This window comes from Diplodia seriata (genome assembly GCF_021436955.1).
Source record: "Diplodia seriata strain FDS-637 chromosome Unknown scaffold_7, whole genome shotgun sequence".
NCBI lineage: Eukaryota > Fungi > Ascomycota > Dothideomycetes > Botryosphaeriales > Botryosphaeriaceae > Diplodia > Diplodia seriata.
This window is the reverse complement of record NW_027117314.1, coordinates 462,842-478,099: the sequence shown is the minus strand read 5'-3', so window position 1 is coordinate 478,099 and position 15,258 is coordinate 462,842. Positions and strand designations below refer to the sequence as shown.

The 15,258-nt window shown below is 57.9% G+C and overlaps 4 protein-coding genes across 4 annotated transcripts; 2 read left to right on the top strand and 2 right to left on the bottom strand.

The window, feature by feature from the left end:
* Nucleotides 1-1,014: 1,014 nt before the first annotated feature.
* SLS55_006913 (uncharacterized protein) lies at nucleotides 1,015-1,392 on the bottom strand (the record flags this gene model as incomplete). The annotated part of the gene is made up of 1 exon (XM_066778342.1): nucleotides 1,015-1,392. One exon carries the CDS (start codon nucleotides 1,390-1,392, stop codon nucleotides 1,015-1,017), a length of 378 nt encoding a protein of 125 aa, XP_066630779.1.
* Nucleotides 1,393-5,125: 3,733 nt separating this feature from the next.
* SLS55_006912 (uncharacterized protein) lies at nucleotides 5,126-6,193 on the top strand (the record flags this gene model as incomplete). The annotated part of the gene is made up of 2 exons (XM_066778341.1): nucleotides 5,126-5,296; nucleotides 5,435-6,193. 2 exons carry the CDS (start codon nucleotides 5,126-5,128, stop codon nucleotides 6,191-6,193), a joined length of 930 nt encoding a protein of 309 aa, XP_066630778.1.
* Nucleotides 6,194-7,941: 1,748 nt separating this feature from the next.
* RPN6 (26S proteasome regulatory subunit rpn6) lies at nucleotides 7,942-9,280 on the bottom strand (the record flags this gene model as incomplete). Its single annotated transcript, XM_066778340.1, has 2 exons — nucleotides 7,942-8,948; nucleotides 9,010-9,280. 2 exons carry the CDS (start codon nucleotides 9,278-9,280, stop codon nucleotides 7,942-7,944), a joined length of 1,278 nt encoding a protein of 425 aa, XP_066630777.1.
* A 246-nt stretch (nucleotides 9,281-9,526) lies between these two features.
* On the top strand, nucleotides 9,527-10,927 carry sof1 (the record flags this gene model as incomplete). The annotated part of the gene is made up of 2 exons (XM_066778339.1): nucleotides 9,527-9,529; nucleotides 9,587-10,927. The coding sequence occupies 2 exons, from the start codon at nucleotides 9,527-9,529 to the stop codon at nucleotides 10,925-10,927; spliced, it is 1,344 nt and encodes a 447-aa protein (XP_066630776.1).
* Between the last annotated feature and the right edge of the window lie 4,331 nt (nucleotides 10,928-15,258).

Here is a 15,258-nt window from a genome sequence, read left to right as displayed (position 1 = left end):
GGTCGGAGGTAGCTAGAACCATGGCATTGTTTGAACAAGGAAAAGTGTAGTCATATGCGCGGGATATTGCAAAATCTTTGTTTCTTCCGACACCTGAAGAAACAAGTAGCAGTTCGTCACATCAAGCTAACAGTCCAGCAAATGATACTGTTCGGCGTTCACCAAGCATAGGTAAGATAGCATGGCAGCGGATATGTTCCAAATTGTTTCCTCAGTGAGCCTCCTCCATTAAGTCTTGATATATACAAGAATACGTATCGTCCCCCCATGTCCAACATTCCCCACATCAACAACAGTGATGATCCGTGGTATCAAGCATCTCTAGATAACAGTCGTGAAAATGAGCGTGACGAATGGCGTTAAGTGGTGTGGTCCTCCAATGAGCCAACCGAGATATTAAACGAGAAAAGAAAATGTTCCTTTCTTCCCCACTTCCGAAGTGTTCACCCCTCCTTTTTTTCCATGCAGACCAAACAAATAAAAACCCAAAAAGAGGTTGGAAGGAAACGGTAGGCATCGGTTCTTTTTCGTTTTTCTTTAGCCCCCTCTCCTTCAGTGACCAAGTCCCAAGAAGAGAGCCTCGATGCACCGGTCCCACACGTCCATCCCGCTGCCTCCGGCTCCGCAGTGGGAAGTGGGTCCGCTTCCTCGGACAGTGGTAGCAGGTGTCGGGGTAGGCGCAGGTGTTGATGCGGTCATTGGCGTGGAAGCGGTGGCGATGGCGACAGGCGGTGTCGGGATGGTCAGGAGTGTTGAGTGGTAGTTGAGCAGCTCATTACCTGTTCAAGAAAGACACAGAGAAACGAATCAACAACCTGACCACCCCGTAGCAGCAGCGAAGAGTTGGACGAAGACGAGCAAAACGAACAAGCCAAAGAAGGAATCTGATCTCGTCCCAGCGACGGCTGCCGCGGCAGAAGCGCTGTTGCCACTACTGCTAGCGCCGCTGCTGCCGCCGCCGCTGCTGGGACCGTTGCGATCTAGTAGGCGTTGCGGCGTTCGTCGTCCATGGATTTAGGCCTGGAAGGGCGTACCGGTGCCGTAAGACCGCTTGACGAAGCCGGTCGGGCTGGCCTCGCGCTTGATGATGCCAGAAGGAGCGGCGACGCCCTCGACGACGGGGAGGTCGCGCTTGTCGAAGATGCCCTCGGTGGTGTTCTTGTCGAGGGCCAGGCGGGGGAAGACGGTGCTGTTCCAGTTGCGGGGCAGGATGGGCTTGCCGGTGAAGTTGAGGCTGCGGGGGACGACGGCCTCGGTGATGTTGGTCAGGGAGCCACGGGTCTCGAGGTGGGCGGCGGTGCCGTTGACGGCGGTGACGCCGACGTGGTGCGGGGGCAGGGCCGCGGCGGTCGAGGCCAGCAGGAAGGTGGTGATGGCGGAGGTGAACAGCATTTTGGCGATAATGACCGAGTTCTCTGCAAGTGACGATGGAAGCCTTGTCCAAGGAGGTTAGATCACGAGTTGGCAGGAAAGCAGTGAGTATATTCCAGTCCTCGGACAAAGGCGAGAAAAAGATTGACGGTAGCGGTAACACAAACCAAGGCAGCCACCGCAGGACGTCTCCTTTATAGCAGGAAGAGCAGCATCTGGCGGTCGCGGCAGGCTGGGGCGCGGGCTGGGGCTGGCCCACCACACCACCGCCGGGCTATCTCTTCCCTGCACAGTATCTAGCGCGGCGCCATGGGTGACGGGGACATGGCATCTGCGCATGGGGCAGAGACACCAAGACGGCGCGCCCGGTAGTGCGGGTGCCAGGCCGATGACAGCATGCCAGCCAAGCGGAGCCTCTTAGGATATGCGGTATGGGCAATGCAGGGTGGGCGAGCGGCCTGACACAGGAAGATCGACGAGAAAATATTCGCTCATAGGTGGGTTCGGTGGGCTTGAGCGGGTGGAGGAGCCAAGAGAACGTGCGCTGAGATAGTGACTGGGGCTGCTCATGCCCCTTTGGGAAGAGTGGTGGATGGTGTGCAGCTCTGTCGTGCTCGCTGTCTATCTGCTTCGTCCAGCGCCAGACTCATGCGTGCCGCCGGACCGCTGAGAGCAGCCGCCGTGCGCTGATAGGTAGGGTGCCCTGCCGATCGCGCTTTCTGGCTGCCTCTCGTTGTTTTAGACCTAGCCACAGCCGGCAGTTGCAGTAGCACAACCCTGGGGATGCTCAGCAGTTCCCTGGCGCTGAGGCTGTTCGGATAAGCTTATTGGGCTGTCTCGGAGGCAGGGCTGCTTTCGGCGGCGGTCGCGCCGTGGTGGGCGTGGGAGAAAAAAAGAGAACCCACTGGAGCGCTGGCGTCAATGGGCAGGGGCCCGGGTGAGGCCCAGCGCTAGCAGCATCGCTGGGCTTGTTGGGGCAATACATGGCGGTGATCGGCCCATGGTGGGTGCTGAAGGCTTGTTCAGAGTCGCTCCTCGGCTCCGGCGCCCCCTTCAGCTAGAGCCGCTCCAACGGTGCCAACACTGCCCGTCGGTGAGCGATGGCGCCCGCACGGTTCTTTGCACCACAACGCATCGTCCGGGCGATTCAGGCGCGGCGGGCGGTCGGGAGGGCGGCCCTGCGCAACAGGCCAATCTGGGAATCTGCAGTGGCTGCGGCGGATAAACGAAGCGCAGCCGTTTCACACGCAGGCGGGACGGCCGCCTTCGCTCTGCCAAGGACAGCGTGTAAGCCCTGTCGGCGCCCCACCCGACGCAGGTACCAGACGGCCGTGATGGGAGCGGCGCGTCGGCGGTTTGGCAGAAAACGAAAGAGTCGGTGATGGTCCTGAGTCAACGCGCCCATCGCCGATGTGCTCCGTGCCACACCACTGCCGACCTGCCCAAGGATGTCCTCTGCGCCGCCAGCCTTATCGCCGCTCCTGCCGTGTCTCCCCGTCTCCCTGCCTGCCTCTTTGGCTCGGACAATTCAATCTCTTGAGCGGGCTGCGGGGAGCGCTTCCCCAGAGCTTTGCCGCGTGTCTTGTCCTGCTCTTGATGCTCCGCGCCGAAGGAAAAGTCATAACCTTATTTCAACCCTCCCGAGTTCGCTGAGTGCTTCGGTCCGGATGGCTTCCTGCTAGCCCCTTGGCGCCGGGGGCAGATGAGATCGTCAACGCCTCACGGATGGCTGACGCCCGCCTGCTGGCCTTACTTGGCTGCCGCGCCACGCCCTGTCTCCTGAACCTCCATCGCTCCTCCCTTGCCGTTCCAGACGCTTCCTCCACGACTAAAGCAACTCCGGCAAACCCCATCGTCGACTTCCAAATTGCTCCGTCGCCCTCCCGCCGACGCGCGACGATCGCCTCGCGAATGATGAGTTGTTGTTACGAGCCGAGATCTGCGGTCCAGCACGCATGAGCCGGGAATGCTCGGATAGAGAGCGAGAGGCAAAGGCGGCCGATCTGAAGCTGTGTTGCAAGAGTGGATGTGACTTGAGCAATCGAAGACCCTAATCATCCATGCGTCATCGGCCGGTGGGCCAGCCATGTGCTGACCCCTGGGAGGAGAGTGGACACCCATCTACTCGTGCTCTTGCCGTAAGGGGCAGGCGGCGGCGAGTCCAGAAGCGCAGTGCGAGGCTGGGAGATCGGCGAGGCTCCAGAACCGCGAGACGAACCATCACTGCATGCTCTGAGACGGATGTCGCACCAGCGACGGCATATCGCCAGCCAATGCCCATGTCTTGCCGCCCATCTGCGTCCAGCATGGCGAATCACGTCGATGCGGTGCCTGGTGGTGTTTACACATCCCGGACGAACACGGGAAGGATTGATAGGCTTCCCTGTCGTCTCGACCAGGACAAACCCCGATTGGTGAGGGCCCGAGCTTCCATTGTAGGAAATGATAGCTGGTTGAGCTTTTGATAGCACGCCGGGTTATCTGTTTCCGCGACAGAAGCGGTACCACACCATTGGTCTTGGGTGTTTGAAATAACGACGAGGCCGAGTGCTGCGGTCCGCGATGCCGGCCGCAGCGAAGCGCCGGGGAAACATGTCCGGCGTCCTATCTTGTCATGCCGTGCGACCAAAGCAACAACAGGTCGGCAACAGCCGTGGACACAATGTGATGGGTCCGCCAACGACAGCTTGCCTGAAAGCGCCAGATGGAGACACTCCGAAACAACTGGTTTGAAACTAATGATAGCTCAGGCCGGCCGCACGTGTTTCTTAGTGCGGCTTCTTTCGATTCGTGGGTTGCCGCCCAAGAGTCCAAGAGGCGTTGAGACGAGCCAAGAAGCAGCAAGTCAGTGAAATATTTGGACGCCTTTCTGGCCTGTCATGGAGTTGAAAGCGGCTGAGTCGCGCGGTCGAAACGGAGAGATCCATCATCTCTGTCATTGTCTCGTATGCAAGTGAGAGCCGGAGAAATCCATGAGGCCGCCGGTGATGCAACAGGCTGGTTTGAGAAGAGACTGAATCATTACTCGAGTAATGACGGGCCTCGAGATTTGGCGACGTGGTCGTAGCGAAACGAAAGCTCGCATCGAGCGAATACAGTTCGGTCCGAGCGCGTTGCGTCTGTGAGGTGAGTGGGTGCACGCGGGGTGGAGGGTGGAGGCGGGGATGAGGAGAAGACGGGGTCGAGGTTGGAGCGTTCGCGCCTTGACGCGTTCCCGTCGCGTAAGTCACGTGACCAGAACTCGCAAAGGGAAACGGGCCGGCCGGGGCTTCCTCTTGTGCCGAGAGGCTCAACCGGAGCTTCCGCTTCGTGCTGCACGTCGACTGTTCGTCCCAATCAGCTCTGTTCTAAGCTCATCCTTCAGCCATCACGCGTGGAATTGCGCGTCAGCACCGCATTCGTCTCAACACCAACAACACTGGTGTGTGTGATTCGTCCAAGAGCATGATGCTGCTGCGGCGTATCATTTAGTCACAGCAGCGTGGGCGTCTGGACTCAAGTCTGTCCAGGGATCTGCCAAGCCACACGTCGAAGGATGCGTGCACCACCAGCCAGCAGCCTTCTTTAAAGACCAGGCCTTCAACCGTGACCTCCCAGAGCTCTGCACCTCGTTCCTGCAAGCCGTCAGCAAAACCGCAGTCCTAGTGGCTCGCGCTCGCACTTGGTGACGTGATCTCACCGGAAGGATTCAAGACCTCCACTACATTTATCTTCCATCCATTCCCGACAGAACTCGCCCCTGAGAATCGAGAAAATGGCCGAGAACAACGAACAGCAGCCGCTGCCGCCCACCGTCATCTCCACCAGCAAAGACTCCCCGTGGTACTTCAATGACATTGACACCTTGACCCCGGAGTCCCGGGATCTACTGGAGAATTACAGCGGCATCTCGCCTGAGAAGGTTGAGGCTCATGTGAGAGAAGTGGTCAGTTGAACATCTCGACAAATATCTTGCAACACTCTGGCTGACTTCGTTCATAGAGGGACAAAGCCTGGGAGATTGTATGACAGCCTCAATGCTTCTCCAGATACACGAACGGTTGAATAACTTCAATCTCGACAGTTTCCCTACCCATGCATCGGGGCATTCCGCTTCCTCGATCTGGCCATGTACAAAGAGCCCTACTACCCCGAAGTCCTCTCGCGCGTCAAGAACGGCGACAAGCTGCTCGACCTAGGCTGCTGCTTCGGGCAAGAGCTCCGCAAACTCGTAAGCAACCACAAAACTCAACATGATCCCGCCTCATCTCATCTCATCTCACCCGCGCAGGCCCACGACGGCGCCCCGCCCTCCTCCCTCTACGGCAGCGACCTCCGCCCGGCCTTCCTCACCCTCGGCCACGCCCTCTTCCTCGACGAAGCCAAGCTGCCCACCACCCCGCACTTCATCGCCGCCGACATCCTCGCCGACCCCTTCTCCGCCTCGCCCCTGCACCGGCAGCTCGGCGGCACCGTCTCCGTCGTCCACGCCTCGGCCTTCTTCCACCTCTTCTCGCGCGAAGACCAGCTGCGCGCCGCCGAGGCCGTCGTCGCCCTCCTCAAGCCCGAGCCCGGCGTCGCCGTCGTCGGCGCCCAGATCGGGACCCCGACGCCGGGCGTCGCCGAGAGCTGGACCAAGGGGAAGAAGTCGCCGCGGTTCTCGCACAATGTCGAGAGTTGGGCCGCGTTGTGGGACGAGGTGGGGACGCGGACGGGGACCGGATGGGAGGTGGTCGAGGCGCGGTTGACCAAGGTGGAGAAGGCCGTCAGTCCCGAGTTGTTGAAGTTGGTGGGTGAGGGTGGCGTGCATTGGTTGAGCTTTTGGGTGAGGAGGGTCGAGTAGGTCGGTCGGTTGGTTGGGTGGGAGCGTCGTGATTTGGGGTCCTCGGCTTTGGTGATAATTCCAGATCCACTAGGTAGTTGACGTCGCCATACTTGGTCCTTGGTTCGAGTCTGATGGCTTTGAAAGGACCGCGTAGACGGATCCATCCGTCTTGGACGTCATCGAAGGTGTTTTCACTGGCAAGCTTACTACGAAAGTGGCCAGATTCATTTGATCCCCATACCCATATCCTTTCGTGGCTCGGTTGTAAAATACGTACGCCGTGACTCGCCCAAGACCGAGAAGGTATCCGTTAGGTCTTTAGAAATTCTGGAGCCGGTTTGGATGAGTACCAGCACAGCTCTTGAATCAGACCTTGCCGCCACATACCCGCGAGGTGCAGAATGCTCGCTTGTACGCGTTTGCTATGCTAGACGCCTCGTGGTTCCAATTGTCAAGGGAATCTTGCATGATGCACAACCTGTCCACCCAAAGGTACCAGATATTCAGACGGTACGCGATAGACAAGCGTCAAGGGGTGTCTTTGGCAGGGTGTTGGCGGAAACCCCCTTCTATCAACTTTTCGACCGTCTTGCTTATGAGCATAAGCGCCTTGTCGCTACGGCCCCAGCGATAGCTCAGTGAGGTAGCGAACTGGTGGAAGCCGTTAGTGAGAAGGTATGTAGCTAATCTCAATCATCTAAGAACCTCACATTTGAATAAAACCAATATGTGAGCTCGGGGTTTCGCTTGGTATCAAGAAGAGGTTGGTGTAGATGGAGCACCGCCTCCTCTCCTTCATCCTCGCACAGATCTTCAATGCGTCCTTGGCGTACATGACATCCTCTCCCCGACGCGCTACAGCAATTCAAAGGCTCGGATATTGATGTGTGACGTGCCCGTCAGTATTTCGACGATGGGAAATCCATCCCAATGGGTAAAACACCCGAGGATCCCTCACGAAGGCTCCACATGGTTTGCAGAGCACAGTTGGCGGATCAATCCCAAGATAGCTGCCGGCCATCTGGAAATCCGGATCGTAGTGTAAACGTGAGGGGTCTCGAGTCAACTGGGGGGCATGAACGTCGTCTAAGCAGCGCTATGAGTTGAATCGGGACACCAGCGTGCGCTGGTCTAGTTCCAGTCGTGGATGTCTCGCCGAGCAGAAGTGCATCCATCCACTGGCATCTTGATGAAAGAGAGGGGAGGGATAAGACTGATGAAACGGAATGTGATTGTAAAAGGGACGAGGCTGGCTTCAGGTGGTGAGAGCGGTGGATATGTTAGCGAGGTGTGACAAACAACGCTGCTGACATCAGACCCGATGGGCTGAATTGATCCTTCTTTAACATAGTCGGAGACGCGAAGGGTAATGTCAATGAAGGGTTTGAGCCGTGTTCTTCACTCCCAACATCTTGGATATATGATGGATACGTGTCAATCTATCAACGACTGTCTCACTGCCAGCACACACCTCATTCAATCATCAATCGACCTGCCAACGACTTACAAAGGTTCGAGCGAAGTCCAAGCTTTAGTCTTCATGGCTTCCAGCTCACCACTATCACAGCTGAAGCAAGAACGGCTGCCAAACCCTAACGAAGACACCGGTCATGCCAAGATCATAATTATCGTCCTCGACAAGACGTTCGCGCGGCTGTCAACGCTTGTCTATACTATGATACATCATCATATTCGACGTAGAAGCCCGACCGCTTTCTTGACCCCTCTCCAATGATATCGACCATGCCCCACCCTTTTGTCTTCCTCTATTCCAGCAGCGAAGCCTGATTGGTGTAGAGAACGTCGACGACGTTGTGCAACTTCTCGATCGTCCCAAGGGCGGCGTCGTAGGCCTGGTCGCGCTCCGTCTCCTCGAAGACGATGAGGCAGCCGGCACCCTGGTCAAGCACGCCAATGATGACCTTGTCAAGGATCATCTGACTGAGCTTGCGCTCGACCTGAGGAGTATCCAAGCCGACAAGCTTAGCGATATGGGAGATCTCAACGCGGCTGTAGGGCTCGATGACCTTGATAAGGTTCTGCTCAAGCATGGCATCGTAAAGGCGGCGGAGGTGGGAGGCGATGAAGCGGTCGGAGCCGAGCTCGAAGCGGTAGTCGGATAGAGATCGCTCGTACTCCTCCAAACTGCGGTTGGCGTGCGCGCGTGCCACAGCCTTCATTGCGTCCAGGTTCTTGCCGGCGTACTTCAGAGCGTGCTTCGAGGCCATGATGTTGTTGACGTCGTCGGTTTGGTTCAACATGACCTTGCAGAGCAGCATGTACTGTAATGCCGAGGTGGACTTCTGCTCGTCATCCTGCGAGTGGTAGCCCTCCATGGCCTCAATGAAGTAGGAGAATGCGGTGGTGAAGTCCTTGTCTTCGGCATGCAGCATGCCACTCTGCATGTCCAGACCGGCTTGTAGCAAAGGAGGAGTGTAGACAGACGCGGCGGAGGTACGGGCGGACGTGAGGGCGGCGCGACCCTTGGGGACGTTGCCCAAGGCGTGGTAGACACGCGACTCCAGAAGCTGCACCTCAACCAGCACCAACTTGTCGTCCAAGCGCTTCAGCTCCTTGAGCAGGCTGTTGATCAGGGTAAGAGCATCGTAGTAGGATTGCTTCTGCATGTAAAGCGAGACGAGACGTGTCTCGAGGTTCTGGCGGAGGAAGCCTCGCCTCTCCGAAACGGCCCATTCTATGCACGACTTGGTGACGGTGATTTGAGTCTCGAGAGTGTTGGGGATGGCGGCGAACATGTCAAGGAGCTGCCTCACTACAAGGTAAGAGAGTTAGCCTGTTACGCAAACAACGTACAGCATGATCCAAGCGCATACCGAGCTTCGCAGTCTTGGCCCTCGCAAAGGATGACAGCACCGATCTTGTCTGGCGGATGAGCTCGCCGAGCTCGTTTGTCTTCCTGTGGTCGCGGTACAGCTCGCCCAGCGACACCAAGGCGTTCTCGAAGTTCTTGATGGCAGCATCGTTGGAGCCCGGGTTTTGAGACAGCACGTCGCGCAATGTCTGCTCTGCCTTTGCCGGATCCGTCTTGGCCAGCTTCTGGGCCTCCTCTATCCGCTTCGCATCTTCCGGGGCGGCGGGAGCCATGGTCAACGAGGGCAGCAGCGGGTCGGGGGGTAGAGATGGAGTGGGCGAGGAGTAAGCGGGTCGGGGGCGGGTTGCGGATGGGCGATGTGGTGTTGAGAGCAGCGCGGCGGGCTGGAGCTGTGATGTCGGAGCTCCACAGAGCGCCTCGCCGGGCGCGCTACGACCGAAGCGGCCTAGCCCGGCATCATTCTCTCCAAAAGTTCTCGACGCTGCGGCGAACGCCTGCTCCTCCGCCCAAAAGACAAAATGGTATGTGTACCGTCCCGCACGCTTGCAGCTGGCTCTCGGCGCTGACACTGCGCGCAGAAAATCAAGGCCCTCTCTCGCTCTGCAGGCGACTACCAGGCGCCGGGCACAAATGTGTCCCGCACGCCGAGGAACCTCGACCCGGCCCTGCACCCGTTCGAACGTGCCCGCGAATACACGCGCGCCCTCAATGCCACCAAGATGGAGCGCATGTTCGCGCAGCCCTTCATCGCGCAACTCGGGAAGGGCCATGTTGACGGTGTCTACTCCATTGCGAAGGATCCCGAATCTCTCCAGCACTTTGCCAGTGGTAGCGGTGATGGTATTGTGAAGGTGTGGGATTTGACAAGCCAGGACGAGATATGGCAGGGCTCTGCGCATCAGAACATGGTGCGCGGTCTTACCTGGTCGCGCGACAAGAAGATTCTGTCCTGTGGCGCGGACAAGACGGTCAAGATGTTCGACCCGTACAAGACGGTTGGCGGCAGCCCTCCAGTAGCAACTTGGCTCGGACAAGGCGCCTTCACGAGCATCACTCACCACCGTTCCGACCCCGCTGTCGCCGTGTCTTCGTCCAGCCAAATCTCCATCTACGATACCACGCGCCCTGCCTCGAACCCTTCGCAAACACTCGCCTGGCCTACCGCAATTGATACCATCAACGCCGTTTCCTTCAACCAGACAGAGACTTCGATCCTTGCATCTGCAGCCTCGGACCGCAGCGTCGTCATGTACGACCTCCGTACTTCTTCGCCGCTGCACAAGACAGTACTCACGCTCGCCGCCAACTGCATCTCCTGGAACCCCATGGAGGCCTTCAACTTCGCCTGCGGCAGCGAAGACCACAACGTCTACATCTTCGACATGCGCAACATGAAGCGCGCCCTCAACGTCCTCAAGGACCACGTCGCCGCCGTCATGGACGTCGACTGGTCGCCGACGGGCGAGGAGCTCGTCTCGGCGTCGTACGACCGCAGCATCCGCCTCTGGACCCGCGGCCAGGGCCACTCGCGCGACATCTACCACACCAAGCGCATGCAGCGCGTCTTCTCGTGCGCCTGGTCGCCCGACAACAACTACATCCTCTCGGGCTCCGACGACGGCAACGTCCGCATCTGGCGCGCCAGGGCCTCGGCCCGCCAGGGCGTCAAGTCCGCCGCCGAGCGCCAGAAGCTCGAGTACGACGAGGCGCTCAAGAGCCGCTACAAGCACATGCCCGAGATCAAGCGCATCGCCCGCCACCGGCACGTGCCCAAGGTGGTCAAGAAGGCCGGCCAGATCAAGGCCGAGGAGATCAAGTCGATCAAGAGGAAGGAGGAGAACGAGAGGAGGCACTCTCGCAAGGGCGAGGTGCGGAGGAGGAGCGAGAGGGAGAAGATGGTTATGGCTACGGAGCAGTAAAAAGGTTGCTCCAATGGTGTCGAGCATTCAGACTAGGTGGTAGTTGGGGGGTTCGGTTTGGCAGTTGCAGTCTTGTCGCTGCTTTCTTTTGCTTGCATAGCACAGCGCCGGCGTTTTGAGGGTATGGCGGTTTACGCGAATTGATGCGTACGGCAAGTGGCGTTTTCGAGGCAGGGTTGTCCATAAGGCACCTTCAAAAGTCCGGAAGGGATGTGGAGGAATTTGGTGATAGTAGTCTAGTAAATGAGATAAGATGGAAAAGAGATACTCGACCTTTGCGAACAAGGTGTTCATGCTCTGGTTGATGAACTTGGCCCGCTGTATGTTGGATTTACTAGGTGAATTGAAGAACAACCACAAGGCCTTGTACATAAGACTGTCCAATTTCGCCATATAAGGGAGCCTAGTCTGTAGAGATTCAAGTTGTGGTCGGCAGTGGTGTACGCTGGATGGCCGATTACCTACCATGCCCTGAATGAAGCATCACACCCAACAGCAACAGATCACCAGAATCACGTCTTAGCATGATGTCACGCTCTTCTGTCTGTAGCACCGCGCATCGAGAAGCGTCAATTTACCCTGTGCTCACATCCGACAGGGAACCGGGCCGATCACCGCAGGACCAAAACAACGACGGATAACTCGGCCGCCGCCCGCAAGGTGTTGATTAACTGCCGCACCGGGAAGGTATAAGATAGTCGCCCTTCCTCCTCAGCTTCGGCTTCGTCGGATAGCGCTCCGTGACAGGCTGTTGTGGAGAAGGGCGAAAAAAGAAAGAGCACTTTGCCGCCGCTCCGAGTGAGGCGCTGATCAGAGGAACAAGTGAGGTCCAGCAGCATGAAAGATCATCGCTCCTTCTCGTATGGCATGTACATAGGGCAGAGGAAGAAATGCGCTTTCATCTCGTGATGGATAGGATGGAGGGATGGAGGGGTAGATGTGGGGAGCGGCCACCCCGTCAGGCCAACCTTCTCTCGTTTCAAACAAAAAAGCGAGACAGGAAGAAGGAAGCGTATACCCAAGGCTTGGGCTCCGGTTGGGTGGAGTATTATGTAGCGGCTGCGTTTTGCCGAGCTAGCTGCCCGTTCGAGATGGGCGGCCCTGATGCAAAGCAGCCATGATCTTCGTCCATTCAAACGTCCGTAACCGCTCCCCATCCCATATCATGGACTTTCCTTGCAAGTGTCGCCGATGAGCGGACGAGCCTGCCTCTCCCGGCAAGTGATGGACGGCGAAGCAGCGGCGCGGCGCGTAGGTAAAATCACACATGTACCGAGTAAGTGGGTGAGGAAAAAAAAAAAAGCTTATCCTAAACGCTCACCATTCATCTCGGTTGCAGGAAGTAGTGTACCAGTGCAAATGACACCGAGAGGAAACAACTCGTCGTGCTTACTCGCTAAGCGCGTCAATGACGTGATGTGACCAGGACGCCCTGCTGTGCAGATGGAGAATGCGAAGAGGTTTCGTGAAAGGTGTGTGGGCGGGCGGTGATGATGCTCGAGCAACCCTGGGAAGGCGAAATTTCAAGAGCGCCACCAAACCAAGCGGACGGTACCTGCGGCCGGGAAAAGCAGGCGGCGGATAAGGCCTCCGGCAATGCGCTTCGCCCCCGGCAGAGGGCCGGAGAAATCGGGGAAGGTAGCAGGTAGAGTGGTGACGAGAGAGGTGCCGGTGTCACGGCGGAGACGGACGGAGATGGAGCAGAGTGGGCGGGTGATTGTTACACGTGTTGCGAGCACATCTTCTGCCTGTTCGGGCTACTGCTTGGACGGTTGATCTACCTCGCGCACACGTGTTGCATGCCGCGATTGCCCTTTAATATTGTGCTGGCTGCTGCCCTAGCATCCGTCCGCGCTTTAGCCTCCCCGCCGGAGAAACGCATCAAAGGGGAGGGGCGGAGCGGAGACCCCTCGGAGGCCCAGCTTTCTGCACTTGTGACGGGCGAACAAACCAGCGCAGCGGGTCGCCGGTGTTTGCTCTGCCGCCGGCCAACCAGCGCGGCCAGCGCAAATTACCAGCCCGCCGATCGCAGCGCCGGAGGGACCGGAGGGACCCGGCGGGTTGCATTCCATCTCCAGTCTCTCGCATGTGGCAGGCTGCGGCGGCAGCATTGCCCACACACACCGTCCCCATCCCGACCCTCTCCTCACTGTGCTGGTGCCTTCCGTTCACCTGGTCACGCTGACGCCTATCACTTGTGGAGTCGAGGCACCACCCACACCACCGTGCGAGCCCACGCCTCCAGCTCAGCTCCCAGCTGTCGTCATGACTCTCCTCCTAGCTAGCTGGCACTTTCGCTCGCTTGCTAACGGGCAGCATGTGGCAAACGAAAGGACGGCGGTTGCCTGTGAAACGGGAACAGGCGCGCGACGAATCCCTTGACGCCGTTCTTCCCACCAGCAACAAACACCAGGATGAAGGGGAAGCAAAATAATTAGGGGACCCGGCGGAATCGATGACGCCATGGCAAGTGCTCGGGCCCAGAGACAAGCCCGTCCGTGTGCCCGAGCTAGAATCTCCATGCCCGCTCCCCGTCCGTCGTCGACATCGGAGAACGGTGGCCCCGGCGTCGGCGGCCATGAGTGCGGCCCACGCGCAAGCCACCCAGCGACAATTGCCGATGTCTGAGAGAAAAGGAACGGACCGAAGGATTATGATTTCTTTGGCGGCACAGCGCACACCCGCATGGTCTTCCTTCGGCTTCGGGTTGATTGGGATGGAAAGGGGGGCGGGCGGCAGCGGCGGGCAAAAATGCGCATGCAAAGGAGGGTTTTCTGCCATGGAAGGGTTGTGGAACGCCTCCAATAACCGTAGCCTCCTTCTGCCAAAACGCCTCCAACGCCACTCTTCTGCCCTCTGGCCCTGTGTCCCCCCGCCAAGCTGGGAGCCAAGCTCGAAGCGGCCGGTAGGTGGACGGTCTCTCGTTGCGTGCCGAGAGCTAGCGGTGGTCGGGGCTGTTAACGGCCTGCGTTCTTGATCCCAAGGCTTGATTCCGGCAGAGGTAGCGCGCGGCTGGTCGCTATGGGAAAAGGAGGATTAGCATGGCGGCGGTTTGCACCGTGGCCGCGAGCCGGGGCGGACAGCAGGGACAAAGACAAGGCAGAGGGCTCGGGATCGATGTTATGCTACCTAAAGTATACCAACGTGCAGACTGAGGCGGCTGCTTAGTTTGTCTGCTCGTTGGTTGGTCGGCTGCCTTGTCAGCTGGCCAGGAGCCAAAAGCAGGTTCCGCGAAGACAAGCTTCTCCGACGAGGGATAAGGAACGTTAAGGTAGCGGCTGGAAGTAAACTAGTGAGGCTGAAGTCGCCATCATGGTCACAAGAGCCTCGCCCCTGCCATCAGCGGGCATCATGGTTCCGCTTCCTGCGGCGAGCCGACGATGATATACGGGGTTGCAGTGGGCAGAATGCACACAGTTAGCGTTACGAAGTAGCGGGTAGCTGATCAAGCTACTGCAAGAACGCGCAATACAGTGTGGCTGGCTACGTCGCTTGCAACCGGTGACCATACTCCCGCTTCTATTTCGATCGCTTTGGGCGTTGATTGTTGGTTGGTTGGGAACCAGCCATACCCCTTTTCGCCTTCTCTCTTTTGGCTTTCCTGCATCTTGCATGACTGCGATCGCGGCGCATGCAAGATCGCCGACTCGGCGTGCAGCACAACTTCTTTGCCAACTCTTAGCTTCATCAACACTTCGACTTTCATGCGCTCGTACAGCGGGCAGGACAGCAGTTTTTGACAGTTTTTTTCATGCATTGTTGGTTTAGAGTAGTACATCCATATTCCCGAATGCTCCTGGATCAGTAGCCATCGTTCGTGTGCGATATTCCGCATCACTTATCCATCATCCGCATCCCTACGTTGCTGATACAAGGTGAAAAAAGACTGCGCAAACAGTAGCTGAAAAAGAAACTCTGTGCTGGTGGAAGCTGCCGAGCCATCTCCCAGAGAAAGAGCTCCGCACCAACCCCAGCACGCAAGTTGACGAAGTCCAAGCAAGGGGCGTGCAAAGCCGAATTTTGGTGTGAGCAGACTTGATGTGAATTTGCGCCCTTAACCCCGTCTATAACACTGGTCCTGTGTGACCGGTCCCAACTGTTATCCCTAGAAACCCGATGAGAGAAAGGAACTTCTGGGCCAATACCGACGGTATTTCCAAGGCCTATTAAAAAAAGATTGTTTCTAAAGTTTTCGTTAAGACACGGGCGTTGAACTCGTTTTCGGAAAAAGAAGACTTGAGTTTTCGGGTTGCTCGGTCGTGTCTGGGTACGCTTGATCATGTGCCACACGCAAAGCGATGTGGGTGACACAGCCAAATCGACAGTCTCAC